Here is a 19,879-nt window from a genome sequence, read left to right as displayed (position 1 = left end):
CAGAATCAAGTCAGAGTAAAAACTCTCTCTAGCATACCAGTAACAGTGCCAGGAATGGATCAAGGTTTCTTTCTTGCCTTGGTCAGACACCTTTGTGGAAAAATAACTGGCTTATATTTCAGGTGCCTTTTGGCATAAACCTGGATGTGGAAATAAACAGCTGGTGCAAATTGGATTCCTTACATTTTCTTACAGTACTTCCCACTTCCAAACTTCTCCTACATTTCAGCTATGCTTCATGCACTGAACTCTGGATCATAGTATTTTGGGATGCTGAAATAAACTTCCAGTTGTTAGCTAATTAAACTACTTTAACTAATATACACAGCAGAAGAGGTTGAAAGCTGCAGGCTGTTCCTGGTAACTCTGTCAGTGGAAATGGATTATGTATTAAATGCAGCGTCTTGGCTATACCAACTGCTAGTTGGTGTGAGATCCCTCTAGAGGGAGATGTCCCTCTATAGATGGTTTTCTTGTGCAGGTGTGCTGGAGCAAGACCTATTTAGCCTCAGCAAGCAACAAGCTAGAAAATGAAGTCTTGATTATTAAACAAATTAGGATTAATCTGTGAACATAGGTGTGGCTGAAATTAGATAGGCAATGACTGGACTGTAACTTAGCATTGAAGTTCCTAAGAAAGTTAAGTTTTAGGATGCAGCTTTTCTATATTTACCATAGTTTTGTGTGAAATACCCGTTTTAATCTTGGTATCCAATAGTTATTTTGATATTCTAGCCTCTATTACTCAGTGGGTCCTTCCCAGTTAAAGCAACACTCTGCATTTTTTTATACAAAACATTGCCTGCAACATGTACTACAGACCCGTAAGATATATCACCCAGTAGGATTAGGCATTTTTCTACATTTTTTGAAATTGCCAAAACATCCAATGCAGCGGCATACTGTAGAATATTTAGAGCAAATCTTGCAAAAATAAGTCCTGCTGGTAATGAGTTGACACTACTAATTCCTGGAGGATCAAGTCCGCATAACCCCTTACTGACAGCTGTTAAGTAGCTAAATCTGTAACGGGAAATTATTGTTATTACACTACTATCTACATTTACTGGGAATCTGACACCTACTTAATTGAACTGACACTTCAAAATAGTTTCTTTTGGAGTCTGAGACACACTGGTTACTTAGTTCTGCTGCTGCTAAGAAAAAAACCCCATCAGTCTTATTTAAAAGACATAAGTTGAAACAATTTTTCAACAACAGTATCAAAATCCAAAATACTTCGCTATATAAAAACAGAAGCAATTCAGATATGTTTGTAACAAGAAAACAAATTTATTGATTTTAAAAGACAAGACACAATTTTGTTTTGAAAAACACAAGAAAGCTAGCCTGAGTTCAAGTCTGAAATATTCAGAAAAATCCTACTGTCTTTAGTATGTTCCAGTCATTTTTTAAACAACACACTAAAAGTTAATATATATTTTTATAATTATAAAAGTTCCCCAGTTATTTTACAGTACACAATACAAATTGCCCACAAACTATTATTTAGCTCCTGCCAGTTTTGAGAGGACATGATATACTAAAAGATTTAGCATTTCTCACAAAAATCACATCAGGAAATACGTATTTACAAAATCAAATACAGTATACAAAAAAAACCATCACGTTATTCTGTAAAGATGTCTTCTTTAAATAATTAAAAAGTATATTCAAATGTAGTCCAAAAACTGGAAAAGAACATTACATTATCTCACACATACGATCTACAAAAAGTTGCTTACCTCATTTACATAATATTTTCAGTCAACAGGAAAATAAAACTTTGAATATGTCATAGCGTTATGATGTTTCCATTCTGTGGGACTGAATAATGTAAACTGCCACTTACTAAGCGAAATTTAAATGATGGCACTTAAAAAAAATACAGTATAAAAGAAATGCAACAAAGGAAGTTTTCTAGAAGGTAAGAAAGCCCTGAGTGATGATAAAATTACTGATTGGTAGCTCTAGAATTAACCTAATTAAAGTTTACCACCTCAGGCACAATTTTCCAAGTTTTTGAAAGGCACTCAAAGTTTCTTTAATAGCCTCATTGGTTATTAACTGTAAATCCAAATTTTCAGTGAAGATGAGTGGAGATGGGCAACTTGCTTTGGTACAACGTGGTATTTTAAATTCCTTAATTGTGTTACTTTAAGATGGATATTCAATGTTTGAATACAAGGCAATCACTTTAATATTGTATTGAAGGAAACTTTATTTGGGGAACCTTTTAAGTATTCTTTGTGTAAAAAGCTCTTGCTGGTATCAGTGAGTCAAAAAGAATTGAACTGAGTTCCTGATAAATACTAATCCATGCAAGGTTCTTCCTCTGAAGTCTAAATTCCTCTTACAAAGACATCCATTATTTCAGCCTAAAATTCATCCAGAACTGAAAACTCCTGTAAGATGTTTGCACCGCAATCAAGAAAGTGCTTAAGAACATATAAAGAATATTTTCCTGATTTAGATTTAAGTGAGGCTCATTTGATGCTCGTAGACTTGTTCTGGGCCTTCTTTTCAACAGTGAATTTCAGCCTTAATGAGCAATCTACAATTCTTACCAAATATTTAACTACTCAGGGCTTCCAATGCCAAAACGCTAATTTATTTTTTTCAATAGGAAAAGGAAAAAAAAATCTGAATAAAATAAGAATTAAAATTATCATTTTCAAACTAAGGCATACTTTACTTCAAACAAACCCTAGGCAGTCACTTTGTAAGTGGCTTTTACTATTTCTTAGTTAAACTGGTAAATTAAACTCAGGTCTACTGGCACATAAAATCACTAGCAGCAATGATCAAGGCATGCAAACTTAGAAGCATTTACAGTAAATTATGAATCAAAAAAGTTGTTAAATAAAACCCTTTGAGTATTGCATTTGTTAATTAATTATGCATGAATAATTATGCATTAACTGACTAAAAATGTTTACAACTTACTTGCACTATACTACTGACGTATTTCCATTAAATAACTTAAAATGAGACTCTACATTTCAACCTCAGCTAGACAGCTGCAATTAGTGTTTGCTGACTGATTGATATTACAAGAAACCAGTAGAAAATGTATTGTACTCTCATTTAATAAGGTGACATTTCTACTGCAAGTTCAAAGAATCTCTTATTTGCTACTACACTTGCTACTTTTTACTTGTAAGTAGTATTTGTAAGAACAAAAGGGTCTTTTTGAAATGGCAAAATGCTTGTGCAATTTCTAAATTGCCTTTAGAATTCTGACATTCAATAAGGGTCACCCAAACTACTCCTGTAGGTGAACATGAATAAAATACCTTCATCTTTTAGCTAGTCATTATTGCAGTGACTGAGTTTTAAGAGGAATATCAATATAAATGTGCACTTTTTGTTCTAGTTTATCAAAAACTGTGAAAAATTTCAATGCAAGCATACCAAATATTCTGCAAAATTTATTCTTCAATAAGCCTTCTTTTAATTCTAAAGATTCTCTTTTACAGTACCAGAGTATGCCAATACTAACCTACCTCAGGAGATTTTCAAAATAGTCTGAATATATTTTCTAAACCTTTATCTTCTAAAGCAGACAACTCCTATCTGTAGAAACATATGTTTGATTTTCTTTATATATTTAAGCAATTATGAAAACAAGGGAGCTGAATTAATGTTTTCTATTAGACAGTACACATCAATGGCAGTGAATATTTTGACTACATCTCTTCCTATAAAGAAAGCATTCCTGTATAGTATGCAAGTATTTACTTTAGACATAATTAAAACACCTACAACATTATCAGCTATTTCAAAGTATATGCTCAATGGACTAATTAAATTATCTAAAAAGCTTTGTTCCCATCAAGTTATTTACAATGCTCAAAGGGTTAATGCAAGGCATTATATCAAATTAATTTTCTAATACTAGAGCTAAGCACTGTGTGTTTATGCTTCTATTCCAGTTTTTATTGTTTGTTTGTCTTAAATCACTAGACAAATTAGCAGAGATACTAGAATTCCATTTATTCATTTGTTTTAAACCATATACAAAGAGGAAGTCTTGTTAGAGAGACAAGGGCCCAATTTTCAGAAATTCATACTGCTCTTTCGAATGTTCTAAACTCTGAAATTACTGTTGTATACTTACAATACTAATAGATCTATTTCTCATCAGCACTTTTATGGCTATCTTATTTTTTTTTTTTACTTTGTGAAAATATTCTGAATTAAATTTGATTGCAGTGCATCTCTAATATAATTTTTTTTTTTTACTAAACAGTGCAGATGCCAGTTGTTGAGAATGACAAAGATATCAGATAATTTCTCCTAGGGAAAGCAATGTGAACAAATGAAGTGGTTTAGATGTTTTAAAAATACCTTGCTTTAAATTAAACTTGTATATAGACCCATACATTCCTGAATGACAGAACATTATCTATTTTCTTACTTTTGAACTAAAGGCAGTAATGCTGTAAATCATCATTTTTATAGGTAAATAATCTAAAATCTAGTTTCCAAATTTGTATGGAACATTTTTAAAAGAAGGTGCTTAGAGCATGCTACAGTACAAGAGCAAAACACAGAAATAATAGTTGAAAACAGAAAAGCTTTAAAACTCATTTACCGTGAGAATGATGACAATGTACCAATACATTTTAATAAATATAAAACTTTTGAAAATTGGGCCCTGTGTTTTGAAAAGGTAGTTCAATAATGTCCACTCCCCCATGCTGTTCACTGTATTATTTGACCTAATGGAGGAATTGCCTCTGAAATAGTTATTTCGGATTCCATGTCAAGATTAGATAAAACACATAATGCATGTCAACTGTCATAATGTCTACCCTGTGGGTACATGCTACACCTCTCCAGAGCACTAACAGCAGACTTCAGAGCTGGTATGGCAATGCAACCGCATGCTACACATTATAAAATATGGACTGAGGTATTTGTATCTCTGTAGTTTAATGATTACTAAACCCCAACTATTAAATAGCAGGAGTGTGCAAAATGTTTTATCTAAATGTTTGACTAAAATCTCAGTGAATGTAAAAACAAAACAGAAGATCCCCAAATCTGTAAGGATACAACACCTTACAGCAACACAGTTCTTTTAAAAAAATCTGGTAAAATCTTTATAGAATTTAAGCATAGAAATACAAACTCCATTCAGTTTTCTGAGCCTGGGGTAGGTCCAATTCGCTTTGATAACTCCATGTTTTCGGAAGGTATGAAATACATTCCATTTTTGTGTTCAGATTTTTGTTCAGTTTTGATTTGCACTTTGTGAACACTGAACAACTGAGTGGAGTGGGGAGCTAAATAATAAAAGATATTCAGGTCCCACCTTTTTAGCAATCTAGATTTACCTACTACAATCGTACTCTTTTCTCATCAACAAATAATCCAACATTAAACCAAGAAAGGACAATAATAAGAAAACATTACAGGTCTATCAACACAAAAACTGAAACAAGTAGTACAGTATTAAAAAAACATGAAAATGAAAAAAAAATGTTTAATTATTTCACTTTATTTTACTTGTAAACATCTTATAATGCACAATGAAGGGGAGTAAATATTTATCACAGCTTAGTTTTAGCATTTTTGGTGAAAGGTACAGATGTACTGATTTCCAAGGAAAAATCAGGACACACTGAGTGATATACGTGAGAACAAAATCTATAATGAGTGAGATTCAGTGCATTTATGAGTTTAGAAATAATGAATATAAACCTCACTTTCACTTTTTACTGAGGCAAAAGCCATCTACTGACATTACTAGAATGAGCAGGATGGGTTCACCTCCCCAATTCTGCAAATGAATTAAAATTTAATTTTGTGCACCAATAATGTTAGGATATTTCAGTTGATGTGCAGCTGTGTTTGGAGCATAAGTAAACTCTAGCAACAAACTTGTTTGCTAAATATGCTGTTTATGTTACATGCTCTTCTCCCATTTGGTATATATGACTTTAAAGTCATTTTCAGACACATTAGATATCTCAAAATAAAAGAACCTCTTATTTTCATACACAGTCTTTTCTGTAATGTTTATCTTTTTGTGCTCTCCTTCACTTTTTGGCTTTTTTGCTTAGTTAATTCCACTGTTTTAGTGTAGCAAATTCATGTGTCTGCATAATGAAATGTTTAAGAAGAAAACTTTGAGTTGTTTAATGTCAATTAATATAGTCTCTAAAAACTGTCATAATATCTGGCTGATATCCCACAAAATATAGAAATTGAAAACATGCACTGCATTATGTACCTGCTCATTTATTTCTTTTTAGTTTTTAAAATTAAAAGTAAGCAAGGGTTTAGAAAATATATAATCTTGCTTGGGATTATGGTCAATCTACTTTGACATTTGAAGTTGGTATTAAAGCTAGTTTTGCTTTCCAAATTCCCAAGCACATTTTATTTTTAATAAAGTGAAATCCAGCTAGAAATGAGAAAAAATAGGTTTATTGTCATTCTAAGAGGGATATTAAAACCATTTAATAATAAAAAAATCCTTCTATTCTCTTGAAGTCTATGTAACCTGTCCTTACTTCTTAGGGAATTTGAAAATGACAGGCACACCTTGTAGAATTAATTTAAGAGTTAAGAATAACAAAAAGTACTAAGTCTTAGCTTCAGTTCTGTTTAAGGCACCAGGTAATAGCCGAGGTACAATAATCCCTGATGTACATTCTTAAATGGCAATGGTCCATCTAGCCACCTATTCAATTTCTACACAATTGGGAATAAGTACAAGTGAGGTGTGCCAGTTACACTGCCTTATCTAATTTTTGTAAAAATTTAAATCCACTTTAACAACAAGGAAATATTTTTTTAAAGAAAATGATGCAGGTTGCTACATTCCTTGCATTCTATAAATCATCTTTTCTAAGAGCAGCAGACTGAACCACTAGTAGGAAAAGACCTGGAATAGAAGAAATTCATCCAAATGGAATGTTTTCTTGTATGTCCAGTTCAGCATAAGTAGCACATACACTTAAAATTAATAATAATAATAATAATCATCAAGTTGCTTATTTTTTTAGCTTCAGTTTCTAACAACTACAGTACCACTCAACAGTCAAAAGCACCTGTTCAGTGGCCCCACATATAGAATCAGTAGTCTTCAAAACAGAGAAACTGGTATGCAAATAACATCTGGAATCACTGATTTTAAAAGAAGCTCGCATTGTTTACGTGATGGTCAGATAATTAGGTATGATTACGATGTACACATTACCACAATCTGTCACAATTCAGTCACCTAAACTCGCTTCTTGCTCACAGAAAGAAACTAGGAGATCTTCCCAATCCTCCAGCGTTATTACAAAAAAATCCCCCTGAATGCTCACAATTTTATTAAAATAGTGTCCTCTAGTTGTCCAATGAAAAGCACCTTTTATAACAAATTTGATACATCTGCTGTCAAATAAGTATGCCTACAGTGTAATTCAAAGAAAATACTTCATCTGATATTTCACAGAATTGCATCTAATTACAAACCTATGTATATGAAATCATCACCATAACTAATAATTAACGTCAAAATACTTTTAAAAAACTATGAAAAAAATTAAATTATTATAAGAGGACAAAAACATTAACAGCAAGCTTTGCAAAAAATCCTCCTTGCATTTGATACTAAGAAAACTCTTCATATTGAGCGGCCTATGTAAAATGATTCTGTTTACAAAAAAACCTATTTTTTTTTAAACAGATCTTGCAAAATACATACACCCATTCCATTTAACAACTCCAATAAAATAAATGTTCAGCACAGCTAAAATTTGACAACAGTCGACCTTCAGACTTTATATCTATAATTAATCCCCAAGGGCTATGTAATGGGATGCGTGTCAAGGGAGAGGTTTCATATTAGACTGCAGTATATGTATTTCCAGTAGCACTGCATTGTCTGATAGTTTGAGTAGTTGCAACAATGTGCTCATTATGAATTGGGTTCAGGAGGTTCTGCTGTACTCCACTCTCAAGCACTGGCTGCATGCAGCCCACCTGGAATGGCTGGTTTAACTCTGTTTTCTCTCTCTTGGCTTGTGGCTCTCCGTTTTCATCCAGTTCTTCATCTATTTCACTTTCAACTTCACTGCCCTCATCTGCACAAACAAAGCACCATGAAACTAGCATGAAGGGAAACAATTGTATTACAAGGGCCTGTATTTTATAAATAACACTTGAAATACAAAAATATAGGGAAGAATAGCAATCTGATAAAGCACAAACTGAAAATCTAAAGTTTTAAAGGAAAAAGTCAATGATTATCTCAAAGAGGTAAACAGACTATCAGCTTTCATCACTTGACTTACACACTGTTGATACAGTATATCGAAAAACAATTGCAGTGTCAAAACCAATCTCTAACAATGTTAACTTCACATTGCAAAATGCTTCTCATCTCTAAGACATGAACAAGAGTTGTTACCCTTAGTTACAGGCAAGGAACTGAGATGAAGAGATCTGGGGTCACTTGACCCCAAATTCAGACATACAGTTCTTTATACTCACTAGTTAGTTGAGTGATCGGCATCATGATACCTCAAGTCACTCAAGCAGTCAGTATAAGAATGTATGTCATAATATGGCATGAAGAGGTTATAAGGAACTCATGTCTTTCTGTCCTTCTCACTGACAAGTTATCTAACAACTACTTGCATGCAATTCTGCTTTCTTCACTTGGCAAAATTTTTGCAATAGATAAACATACATAAGAATACTCCTGTCTTCCTTTCCAGAGGTGTTACTCTCCCCTACCCTATCAGCAACAACCTAAATCTGCATAAAAATCAGGGTATTTCTTGTGTCAGTAATATACATCTTCAAAATATATTCTTATTATAAACAAACCTGCAATATTCTAGTTGTTATTATAATTACAAGCTACATATTAAATAGATAGCTTATTGTAGCCTTATAACATCAACATATCTGCACAGCATTCACATACATTTTAAAGCATGATATAGCTCTAAATTAAATTTTACTGTATTTTTCAAACATGAGGACTTATTTTGCTCGAAGAGGCTCATTAGCTCTATTACCTCTAAAAAGAACAATGCACTGGAGAGATTAAAATGCTTACCTTTATCCATATTTCCAGGGGACACAGCATTTAAATCACCAAACTGCAAAATAAACAATAAAATCCCTGGACACAGTCTTAATAAATATAAACTTAGAGCATCTGTGATGGAGCAGAGCTGTGCGCCAGGGTTTGAGGATAGCATTCAAATGTATGATCTTGGCCGCAGCCACATCCATAGCACAGCAATTCATTTTCTGTTGCACCCTACTCTTGTGCTTATTAAGACAACTATCACTAAGTAAACCTTCAAAAATTAAAAGGGAGAAGTACAAACTTTTAAAAGATTACTTCATCAACAAAGCAACTTTGTTGCTTGAAGTGAACTATTTCTGTGTTGTATAAAGCATTAAATTATAATGGATAACCATTCTGAACTGCAATAATTTAACAATAAGCAATTTTAAAAATTTCCCAGGGTCAACTTTAATTATCCTGGAACAAAAACAAAGGTAGGTCACAATGTTGCAAATGTATGTGTAAGGTAGACGAAAAAGCACTGCTGCAAAATGGTTACCAATTTACTTACAAAAAAAAAATCTTTTCAAACAACCTAGATATACAACCTTCCTCCTTTTCCTTTCCTGAATCCCTTTAAGTTTCTCTTAAGTAAGAATCAGCAGAACAAAATGCCATCAATGAATCTCAAATGAAAGGCGTTTATAATTTAGATAAATACATTTCTAACCATAAATGATGACACCAGTCTTTTTCAGAAGAATTTTGCCAATACCTGTCCAAAGCTAAGAGAAGGGGAAGGAAGAAAAATAAGAATGCTTTTCTCACCTACAGCACATGTTTATACTACTTTATGGTGTTAGACCATAGTCTTAGACTTTCACATTTTATTTCAGTCACAGTCATTGAATACAGAGAATCATAAAAACCCATGCATTTAATAAGTATTTACTACTTCTATTCTGCATCTTCCCACTTGCAAAAGTTCTGAGTTACTTACTCCTTCATAATAATATTTGACAAATAAAGCTGAAATATTTCCAGTATCTCTTGAAAATACAGCATCTCTTTACAGTATTTAATGAGCCTAACAATATATCTTGAGGGAAGAATGATACCTGATGCCATCAACTTGCAAAATGACTTGCAACTTATCAGTAACATAGACTATGATACAGTGACTCCCACGCGTAACAATGTAACAAATCAATCCCCTAAACTACTTGGCATATTTTCAAATATATCCATTTTCCAGCATTTTTGAAGTGCAATTTTTTGATGACAATTTATGAATTCGTCACTGTCTTACTCAAAATAAAAGGCTAGATGAACCACTGGAGAAAAAGGAGGAATAAGGTAAACTTTGCCTTGCAGATGCCTTAGATAATTATAAAAAATTGGTTATGAATTCAGACTCTTATTCTGTTTTTTAAACTAATAATCTCTGAAACACGTGTATGAAAACCAACCGTGTTGCAAACCTTTTTGTCTGTGCTGGTTTTTTTACGTGTATATGAACAGTACCCTACAAGCAAAAATTCTGTAAGCCATCCTTCTCAAGTCAATGGGGGTACTCAGCTCACTCGTTTTAACATTTGTGTGGGAATTCAAAATGTGTGCAAATACAGCAGCAACACTTTCCTATTGTTCTGTTCTTATTTTTTTTCACATAAAATACTCAGTTCTCAAAAACTGGAATAAAGGTTGTATCTTGATCAACATTTTTCAAACTCTGTACAAGAGTCTGCATGTAGATTTGTAAATGAGCAAGCTCATTTGGAAATAATTGGTTGTTAGAATTCAATATAAGTTTAGTATTCTGACAATCAACCAAAGAAACAAGTCTTAAACTGTTTTATGTATCCCACAGCTTCACATAAATGTTTAAAAATTTTGCAAAGACACATACCCAAATTCATCACTAAATCTAGCAATTTACATATTATCTTACCTCTCCCATAACTGCAATAGGTGTCTCTCCTGTTGCCTGAGCAACGCGATGTTCTACTAAGTAAAACATGTATTCATCATAAAGCAAGCGGATCAGATGAAAAGAGCCAAAACTAGCAGCACTGCGCAAGGTTAAATCCCGAATCACCATTGAGCTATTCAAAAACAGAAAAATATATATACATATTTATGTATTATATGTCATAGTAATTTTAAAACTTATCCATGTAGGCATTTCACCTTAAAATCAATTTTCTCAAAAGTGACATTATCCACAGATGTCTGATTTATGGTGTCTTCAAGAAGACATGTTCAGGGAAGGTAAGCATTTGCTCCTCCCCCTTCTCTGAACATATTTTTGGACACAACATTGCATAAGAAATAACCAGATGGTTTTGGTTTCATTTTTTCTTTGTTTTGATATAGGCATAACTACCAATACTTGAGCATGTGTAAAACATAACTTGAAAGAAAACTTTGTTGAAAACAAACAACTAAAATAGTAAGAAAACTATTTTATTTTTTTAAAAATAATACTCAAATAGTTTGTTGCACCCACCTTACAAGTACAAAGGTTTTAATTGCCATGATTTTGAAACTTTGCAACTTTAAATTACAAAAAGATAGGCTTGCACGTACATATTATAATGACAAATTCTGCTTCTACAGTCATTTTCAAAGAACAAGATTTACTCTTCAGGTGTACAAGAAAGCTGGGGAGGGACTGTTCACAAAGGCTTGTAGTGACATGACTAGGGGCAGGGGCAATGGCTGTAAACTGGAGAGGGGCAGATTTAGGCTAAGCATAGGGAGGAATTTCTTCACAATGAGGGTGGTGAGGCACTGGCACAGGCTGTCCAGGGAAGTTGCGGCTACCCCATCCCAGGAAGTGTTCAAGGCCAGGTTGGGTGTAGCCTTGGGCAGCCTGGTCTAGTGGGAGGTGTCCCTGCCTGTGGCAGGGTAGGTTAGACTCAGACGATCTTTAAGGTCCTTTCCAACTCAAACCACTCTATGATTATATTCTGATAACTGTTTCAAAAAGCAACTAACATGGAATGCTTGTCTTAATGTACTTCTTACAAATAAAACCAGGTTTTGTCTTCCTTAATCTATTAAGTACAGATGCCACAGTATTTTAGTAAGTAATATTAAGAACAGTGGTTTAATAATTGTGTAGTTATTCAACCCAAAACTTTCATATTATGTTTCTAACTGAGGACGAAATTCTACCTGCATTCATTTGCACTTGGTCTTTAAAACAGTAAACCAGGGTCATTTCAGTCCCCGCTGATTTGCAAGTAGCCCTGAGTTCAAGGTTAACAACAATAACTTTCTGAAAAAAAGCCCACTTTTACATGATTTTGTGAGCCATTCTTTCTCCTTCTATGACAAGGTGACCCACTTGATGGATAGGGAAAGACTGTGGATGTAGTTTTCCTGGACTGTAGTAAAGCTTTTGACACAGTTTCTCACAGTGTTCTGCTTGAGAAACTGGCTGCCAATAGCCTGGACAGGTGCCCCCTCTGCTGGGTTAAAAACTGGTGGGACAGCTGGGTCCAAAAAGTGGTGGTAGATGGGAGTTAAATCCAGTTGAGGGCTGGCACACAAGTGGTGTTCCACAGAGCTCAGTGTTGGGTCCAGTTGGGTTCAGTATCTTTATCAATGATCTGGATGAGAGGATTGAGTGCACCCTCAGTAAGTTCATGGGTGACACTAAGCTGGCAGAAGTGTTGACCTCCTTGATGGCAGGGATGATCTGCAAAGGATCTAAACCGGCTTGATTGATGGGCTGAGACCAAAGGGATGAGGTTCAACAAGGCCAAATGCAGAGTCCTGCACTTGGGGCACAGCAACCCCATGCAGAACTACAGGCTTGGGGAAGAGTGGCTGGAAAGCTGGCAGAGAAGGACCTGGGGGTGCTGACTGACAGCTGACTGAACATGAGCCAGCAGAGTGCCCAGGTGGCCAAGAAGTCCAAGGGCATCTTGGCTTGTATCAGACACAGTATGACCAGCAGGACCAGGGAAGTGATTCTTATCCTGTAGTTAGCATTGGTGAGGCCATACCTGTTTTCAGTTTTAGGCCCCTCAGACACTGAGGTCCAGAGCAGGGCAACCAAGCTGGTGAAGGGGCTTGAGAACAAGTCTTATGAGGAGAGTCTGAGGGAACGGGGCTGAGAGAATTGGGGTTGTTTAGCTGTCCACAACTACGTGAAAGGAGGTTGCAGCAAGGTGGGTGTTGGTTGCTTCTCCCAAGTGACAGGCAATAGGAGAAGAAGAAATGGCATTAAGTTGCACCAGGGGAGGTTCAGACTGGACCAGGAAAAAATTCTTTACTGAAAGGGTTATCAGACACTGGCACAGGCTGCCCAAGGAGGTGGTTGAGTCACCATCCCTTGAGGTATTTAAAAGACAGACAGATTAAGTGCTACGGGATAGGGTTTAGTAGTAGACAGACAAAGTCAGACTTGATGATCTCAAAGGCCTTTTCGGACTAAGCAATTATATGATTATATATCTGTCAGTTTTACTACAGTGAACAATTCAGCAAATAACAGAACAGTTAGAATGCTTTAGTCTATTAAATACTACCTGTAGAAAGACCATTTTAATAGAAATTGTCGTGCTGCTTTAGGAAAGCTGGGTCTTCCTTCATATGGTTTCAATGCTTGCATCATTACATTATCAAGCCAAGCAGCCCACTGCTCCAGAGTGCTCTGCTGTTGAAGAGTCATCTTGAAATCTGTTTCTAGTCTCTGAACCATGTTGTCATCACACTGGCACACCCAGGAAGCCTGCTCCTGTTACAGCACATGGCAACTCTTGAATTAATAATACATAAGCCAAAGCACAGAATGTAATTCCTTCTCAAAGATCAACCAATCCAGTGGATTGAAAGACCAAACCCACTTACTAAACAAACTAAGAATCAAGTTTCATTTTTATGCCTGTCAAAATTTTTTGAAAGCAAATGTGTAGGAAAAGCATAGATGTAACGTAAGACCAAACATCAAATAAAAATTGAGAACAAACAATGTAAATGAGACATATATGTTGTAGTTTCCCAAGATCACTTTCAAAGAAGGCTTCTACCTTCATCATTCATCATTTTTCTACTTTCAATACTCAGGAGCTATCAGTTTTTCCAGTGACTGAAAGGCAGAGCAAGCAGGAAGAACATAGGGGAATACTGGAGGGCTAAAGTAATAAAAGAAGTAGCAAGAAATCAAAGGTTCTTTTCATTCTAAAGAAGTTAAGCTTAAAGACAATTACTGTTCTATCAACTTATAAAGGAAAGCTTTGTATGTAAACAGGGATTGTTTTTTTTGCTGTCCATGGGCAATAATAGATTACACATTAAAGTACAATAGAAATAGCATGCAAATTGAGAAACACACTCTGCATACAATAATAAGTAATTTTGCCAGTACTATCAAGTTTAAATAAGACTAGCTGGTAAATTCAGAGACTAAGAGACAAAAATGCAGACTCTAACTGCAAGTCCTTAAACTCTACCTAATATGTGCCAAAGAAACACCTTAACAAAGACTCTGAATTAACGTATTACAATACCTAATATTACAATATCTTTGGTCAAGTACTCTTGATTGACTTTTGTTAATATTATTAACAAGCACATTAAAATGAAAAGAGACAAACAGAACTACCAGTAATCTGGAGCATTTGACTCTGCTGGGCCAAAGGGAAAAAAAACCAAGCTTTTCCTCAGAGGAGTAGAAACATATGCACAAATTAAGGTTAATGAAAATATAAATTTACATTCTATAGCTAACTGGAAACTAGTTCTATTCTTTACAATCTGGGCAATTACTCAGAAGATCTTGTAAATTTAAGCATACGCACTTGGGTGAAGTATACTAATGGTATTGTCTTTGAAATAATGGAACAGTTATACTAAAAATGATGTTCATTTAATAGCTCCTAGAGACATTCAGAAGCTATGCTATTATCTGAGACATAATTATAGGATAATAATTTATGCTATTACTAAGATGTCACTGATAGTACCCATTCTAAGAATGTATCTGCTCTACATTTCCATATAAGTTGGAGAATACAGTAAATGGAAACTGATAGTGGTTCTGACTTCACAATTTCCTAAAGTGTAAGCTGTCACCTTTGAACTGAATCACTGCATATATGAATCAGCAAAATGTTTTCACTTCACTTTCTTGATAGAATACTGACAGCTAACAATAAAGTTCAAAACCACAGAGGAAATAACCTTTCTTTAAAAAAAAGAAAAAGAAGCCTATTATTTAAAGCTACATTTTACCTGAACATTGGCAAAATCAACACGATTAAGATCATTCAGCATCTGGTTGATTTGAGAAGTATTTTGAAGCACAGCACGAGCTGCTTGAGCCAGGTGATTAAGAGATGTGTATCTTCGCAGAGTCTGGGCAAAGGCACTTACAGCAGCAACCTATGAAGAAATTAATATATTTTTAAATATTGTACTCTTTCTCTGTAGATTCACTCTACAACTTCAGTCTTTACCTTCATTTTTCTGTTCAACATCAAAGAGCCTTCATACGTGAATTATGTCCATGCAGCAGATGAAAAATGTTTGCCTTACAATTTTTTGACATAACTAAGTTATTTCCTCTCCCCTAATATGATGCTTGATGCCAAACATGAAATCTAGCATTAAAATTGAAATGGTACTACTTTTAGATGCTACTGCCCACTTGGTTTGCAATTGAAAGAATAATACTGTAATAGTCATGTCTACCTTGGTTTGTATCATCCTCTGTGGAATATTGTTCATGGCATTTGAAAGCCAACCTTCAAGGCTTTTTGCAAAATTGCGAATGGCTTGGGTCAAGGCACCTGTGCATTAAAGAATACAAAGAGAATGAAAAGTAAGCACAGTACCTGTCTTGACGTTTTGCATCCTCAGTTCTTACATATTCAATGTTGAGATATGCTGCTTTTATTTACTAAAAGACAAATCCGGTCTAGGTTCAAAATGTCTCACTCAGATAGAGATTATACAATAATGACTTTACTTTTTGTGTAATAAGCAGTTCTGACTTCTTCACCTGACAGTCTTTCAAGAAGTTTGTGACCAGCAGTATTGTTTTCCTTATAGAACTGTAGCCCTCCTGTCTGCCCAAAGAGATTGTAGATGCCCTGTCCCTGGAAACATTCAAGGTCAGGTTGGATGAGGCTCTAAGCAACCTTATCTAGTTGATGATGTCCATGCTCATTGCAGGGGGGTTGAGCTGGATGGCTGTTAAAGGTCTCCTTCAACCCAAACTATTCTATGATTCTATGAAAATACATTAGCTGTCTTCCAAAGGCAGCCCAGTGGAAGGACTTCTGAACAGAAAACCACTGTATTATTCACAAAATAGAGGCAGAAGTCTCTTGGGATGAATTTGTCCTGGGATCAGATGTTGTGCTTGCATCAGGAAGTCTGACATTCATCCCCAAAACAGGAATGTCAAACACAGTAGGTACCAATTATTCAAATACGACTGGTAATTTTAGAAAGAAAGAAATAGCATTAAAGGACTTCATGCCTGTAGTTGTTGATACTAAATGATTGTGTCTCATTTTCTTGAAACGCTGTACATAAAAACTGCTTTAGGGACTGCCAGGCTGTGCAGGAGAAACAGGTGAAAATCAAAGGGAAAAGCAGGTTGATGAAAAAACATGTCTGCACTACCTTTTAATTGAAAAAACAATGTGCTTTTGGAAGAGAAAGTTCTAATTCAACCTATTAAATTTTGTAATAAATTTTGTGGGGTTTTTACCACTGCCTATTCAATTGTGATTCTAAAAATATCTTACCTACTTGCATTGTCATTAGACAGAAAAGTAAAACACCAAATAAAACCTAAGTTAGAAGAATTTATACAAGTAATAGTTGTCAATAATTTCATGTATTTGACAAAACATTTTTCCTTTATTCTGCTACAGTGATGAAATGATAAATTACATCAGTCTCTACCAAGAATGTACTCTACTTAAAAAAATGGTAAAATTGCCTTTGTAAACGGCTGACCTTTAGATTTTACACCTTTACAAAATTTTTTTGTATTATCCATACTAAATCCTAATTTTATTTCAATAACAAGCAAAAAGCCAATGAAACTTTTCTACTAGGCGGTACCTGCAAATATTTTTATGGAGTGCTTATTACTGCTGGAGTCACCAAAGCAGAAGAGGTGTACACCATGAAAAAATGGCTTGTTAGCTGCATGCTAACTGCAGGTTGCTAAGGCCCTAATTATTTAGAAAATATTCATCCAATTTTATAAAATGAATACTATCTTCTCATTGAAAAGATGTGATATGTAGGGCTTACGGGGTTTATAATGAGTTGCTAACATAATTTCTTTATAATATTTAGAACAACATATGTGAGACAATAAATGCTTTATAAAGGAGTTCAATTTCCTTCACATAAACTAATTTTCTAACAAAAATGGCCATAAAAATACACTGCTGGAGCAACAATATATTTTAGTAAAATGAATCTTTGAAAAGAAACTCCACCCCAGTAATGGCTGTATGGCCAGTTACTGACACATGCAGGATGTATGACAGAAAGAGCAGTTGACTGGACTAATAAATTGGACTGAATATTTCTGCTATTTTTGCACTGCCTTAACAGTAATTTAAATTGATTTCGGCAGCCACTGATAAGGTACAAAAGATTAACTGTCCAGAAATGGAATCACAAGGATCATACACATTTTTTAACAGATTAATCAAAGATTAATATGTAATGTTTAAGCTAAAAACTACTGAATTTAGTGGAAGGATCGATGACATTAGTGCACATTGCTTCAAGGCCACAGGACTTGACATTTATCAGGTAGCCTAGAGCCAGGGTAAAAGGAAAACATTTTGATCTGAAAAATGTAACACACAGAGAAAGAAGTACTTTTAATATGAAACTATATCTCGAAAACTAGATTTTCCAACTGCACTAAAATCCTCAGTTACTTTAAAAATATAAAGCATACATTAAGTCTCCGCACAACTTCCTTCACAGCAAAATTAGGGATAAATGATACACTCTATTTTCCTAACTTTCAAACTTATTCCAAAAGCTGCCCTGTGAGGTGCAAGACCATTACTAGCATACACATGCATGCACAAAATACCTAACAAAATGTTTCAGGTGCTCAACTTACTAGGAATAGGTCTAAGGACGTCAGGAATGAGAATCTCCACCAAAGCCTGGTACATGACATGGTCACAGTTACACATCCATTTCAGAATAGACTCATTCTTGCACAGCGTAATCAGCTTTGCTTTTGGAAGCCGACTTTCTATTTCACTCAGATTGCTGTTGTGAAAAATATAGCAAAACAAATAAACGATAATGCATTTACAGCAGATAAAAACCTGCAATGGGAGTTAAAATAAATTACTTTATACAGGTGTCATAGATGTATCAACTACAGCCAACAGAACTATACACGTAGTGTCATACGGAAATGGATTTAAAAAATGCCTCCATAGCTCTCCTACAACTCATAAATTATGCAGAGACATGAATGGTCTTTTTGGGTTGAAACAATTGGATAGAATACTGGGAAAGGACAACTTTAATGTAGATGTCCAAGCAATGAAAAAAATGGATGACACAATCATTTCAACAATGCACTTTAGCATACACCCACCCATACAAAACTAGTGGATAATATAAATTTAATTTGAAAAATTAGATAAGAAAAAAAAGAAACCTCTGCAGTTGAAATAAATAAGATTTTTTTTAATTTGACACTTCTATTATATTATCATGGGAAGCAGTAAATGAAGAGAAACTTTTACTGACCTTGGTTCTGTAATAGTAGTGCCATCAGGTGGAGCAGAGGGAGAATAGCGCCAGAAAGTTTGCCACAATTTTTCTATCAAGCTGAATTGAAGATTCACAACGACATCCAGTATTGCCTGAAAAAATAAAACACAAGTACAGACTGTCTGCTACCCAGGTTCCCTCCAGACAGATCTATAGATTATTTTTCTTCAATATGTACTGGAGCAAAGGAAAACTGTCCATTTCTCAAGTTATAAATATTATCTGGCTTAATACCTTTGATATCCACTAATTACCCAGCGCTATAAACTGGTATTCACAGAACTTGACTAAAGCCAGGTGCACATGCACAGATACCTCCAAAAATGAGCACAGCGTATGCGAACATGTCAGAGGAATTCACTCAAAGAAAATATTTAATGCTAACACAAACACAAAGGAAACTGTGTTTTTATTAATTTCCAAAATTCAGTATAGCTTGGGAAGAACCTTCAAAAATTATTTTAAGGGATATATTGTTCAATATCAAGTGTGTTTTATTCTTTTAAACGAGAAAAAAGTTACTGCTTTTAATGTAAGCATATATATCTATAATTTAACCTGATCTACATTTCCTGTTGACTAAACCAAAGATCTGCATGTGCAATCTGAAGTCCTCTAACATTCTGAAAACATGCACATAACTACATTTCATTCCCAATGTCTCATATATTACTTTTTTTCCCTTTAAAGAGGATCCTCCAGCAAACCCTTTTCACTAATGACCTTACCAATAAAATAAGCAAAATATCCTGGGGGAAAGTGACGTGCCACTAACATGGCTGCAATCTATTTGGCATTACTGTCTTTTACTAACTTCCACTAGAAATCATGAACTTTAAAAAATAAATGGATTATAGGAAATACCTCGCAGTGCTCTCGATAAAGACTCTGCAGTGATTTGATGTCCTCAAAGGTAGTACCATCCGGTAGAGAAGATATTTCAACTTCTCCAAACTCTGGAAGTACTCGAGATGCATCTGTTTCCATAAGAATATAATGAAAGAAGGCTATTTTGAACAGAGCCAGTTACAGCATGATTAAGAAAAAATTCAAGTATAA

The 19,879-nt window shown here is 34.6% G+C and overlaps 1 protein-coding gene across 2 annotated transcripts in view; it reads right to left on the bottom strand.

The window, feature by feature from the left end:
* Positions 1-1,293: 1,293 nt before the first annotated feature.
* Positions 1,294-19,879, bottom strand: part of RFX3 (regulatory factor X3) — a 100,965-nt gene continuing 82,379 nt past the window's right edge. For both annotated transcript variants that reach the window (XM_069880354.1, XM_069880355.1), the window contains 9 exons: positions 19,685-19,797; positions 18,797-18,912; positions 18,150-18,304; positions 15,734-15,831; positions 15,275-15,424; positions 13,570-13,778; positions 10,980-11,133; positions 9,071-9,113; positions 1,294-8,087 (listed from right to left, as the gene is read on the bottom strand). In XM_069880354.1, the coding sequence (XP_069736455.1) occupies positions 7,849-8,087; positions 9,071-9,113; positions 10,980-11,133; positions 13,570-13,778; positions 15,275-15,424; positions 15,734-15,831; positions 18,150-18,304; positions 18,797-18,912; positions 19,685-19,797 (1,277 nt within the window). In that variant the 3' untranslated portion in view covers positions 1,294-7,848. The remainder of the gene's footprint in view (positions 8,088-9,070; positions 9,114-10,979; positions 11,134-13,569; positions 13,779-15,274; positions 15,425-15,733; positions 15,832-18,149; positions 18,305-18,796; positions 18,913-19,684; positions 19,798-19,879) is intronic.

The sequence above is a fragment of the Phaenicophaeus curvirostris genome, chromosome Z, assembly GCF_032191515.1.
Source record: "Phaenicophaeus curvirostris isolate KB17595 chromosome Z, BPBGC_Pcur_1.0, whole genome shotgun sequence".
In the NCBI taxonomy this organism is placed as follows: Eukaryota; Metazoa; Chordata; class Aves; order Cuculiformes; family Cuculidae; genus Phaenicophaeus; species Phaenicophaeus curvirostris.
This window is presented reverse-complemented; position numbering and strand designations above follow the sequence as displayed.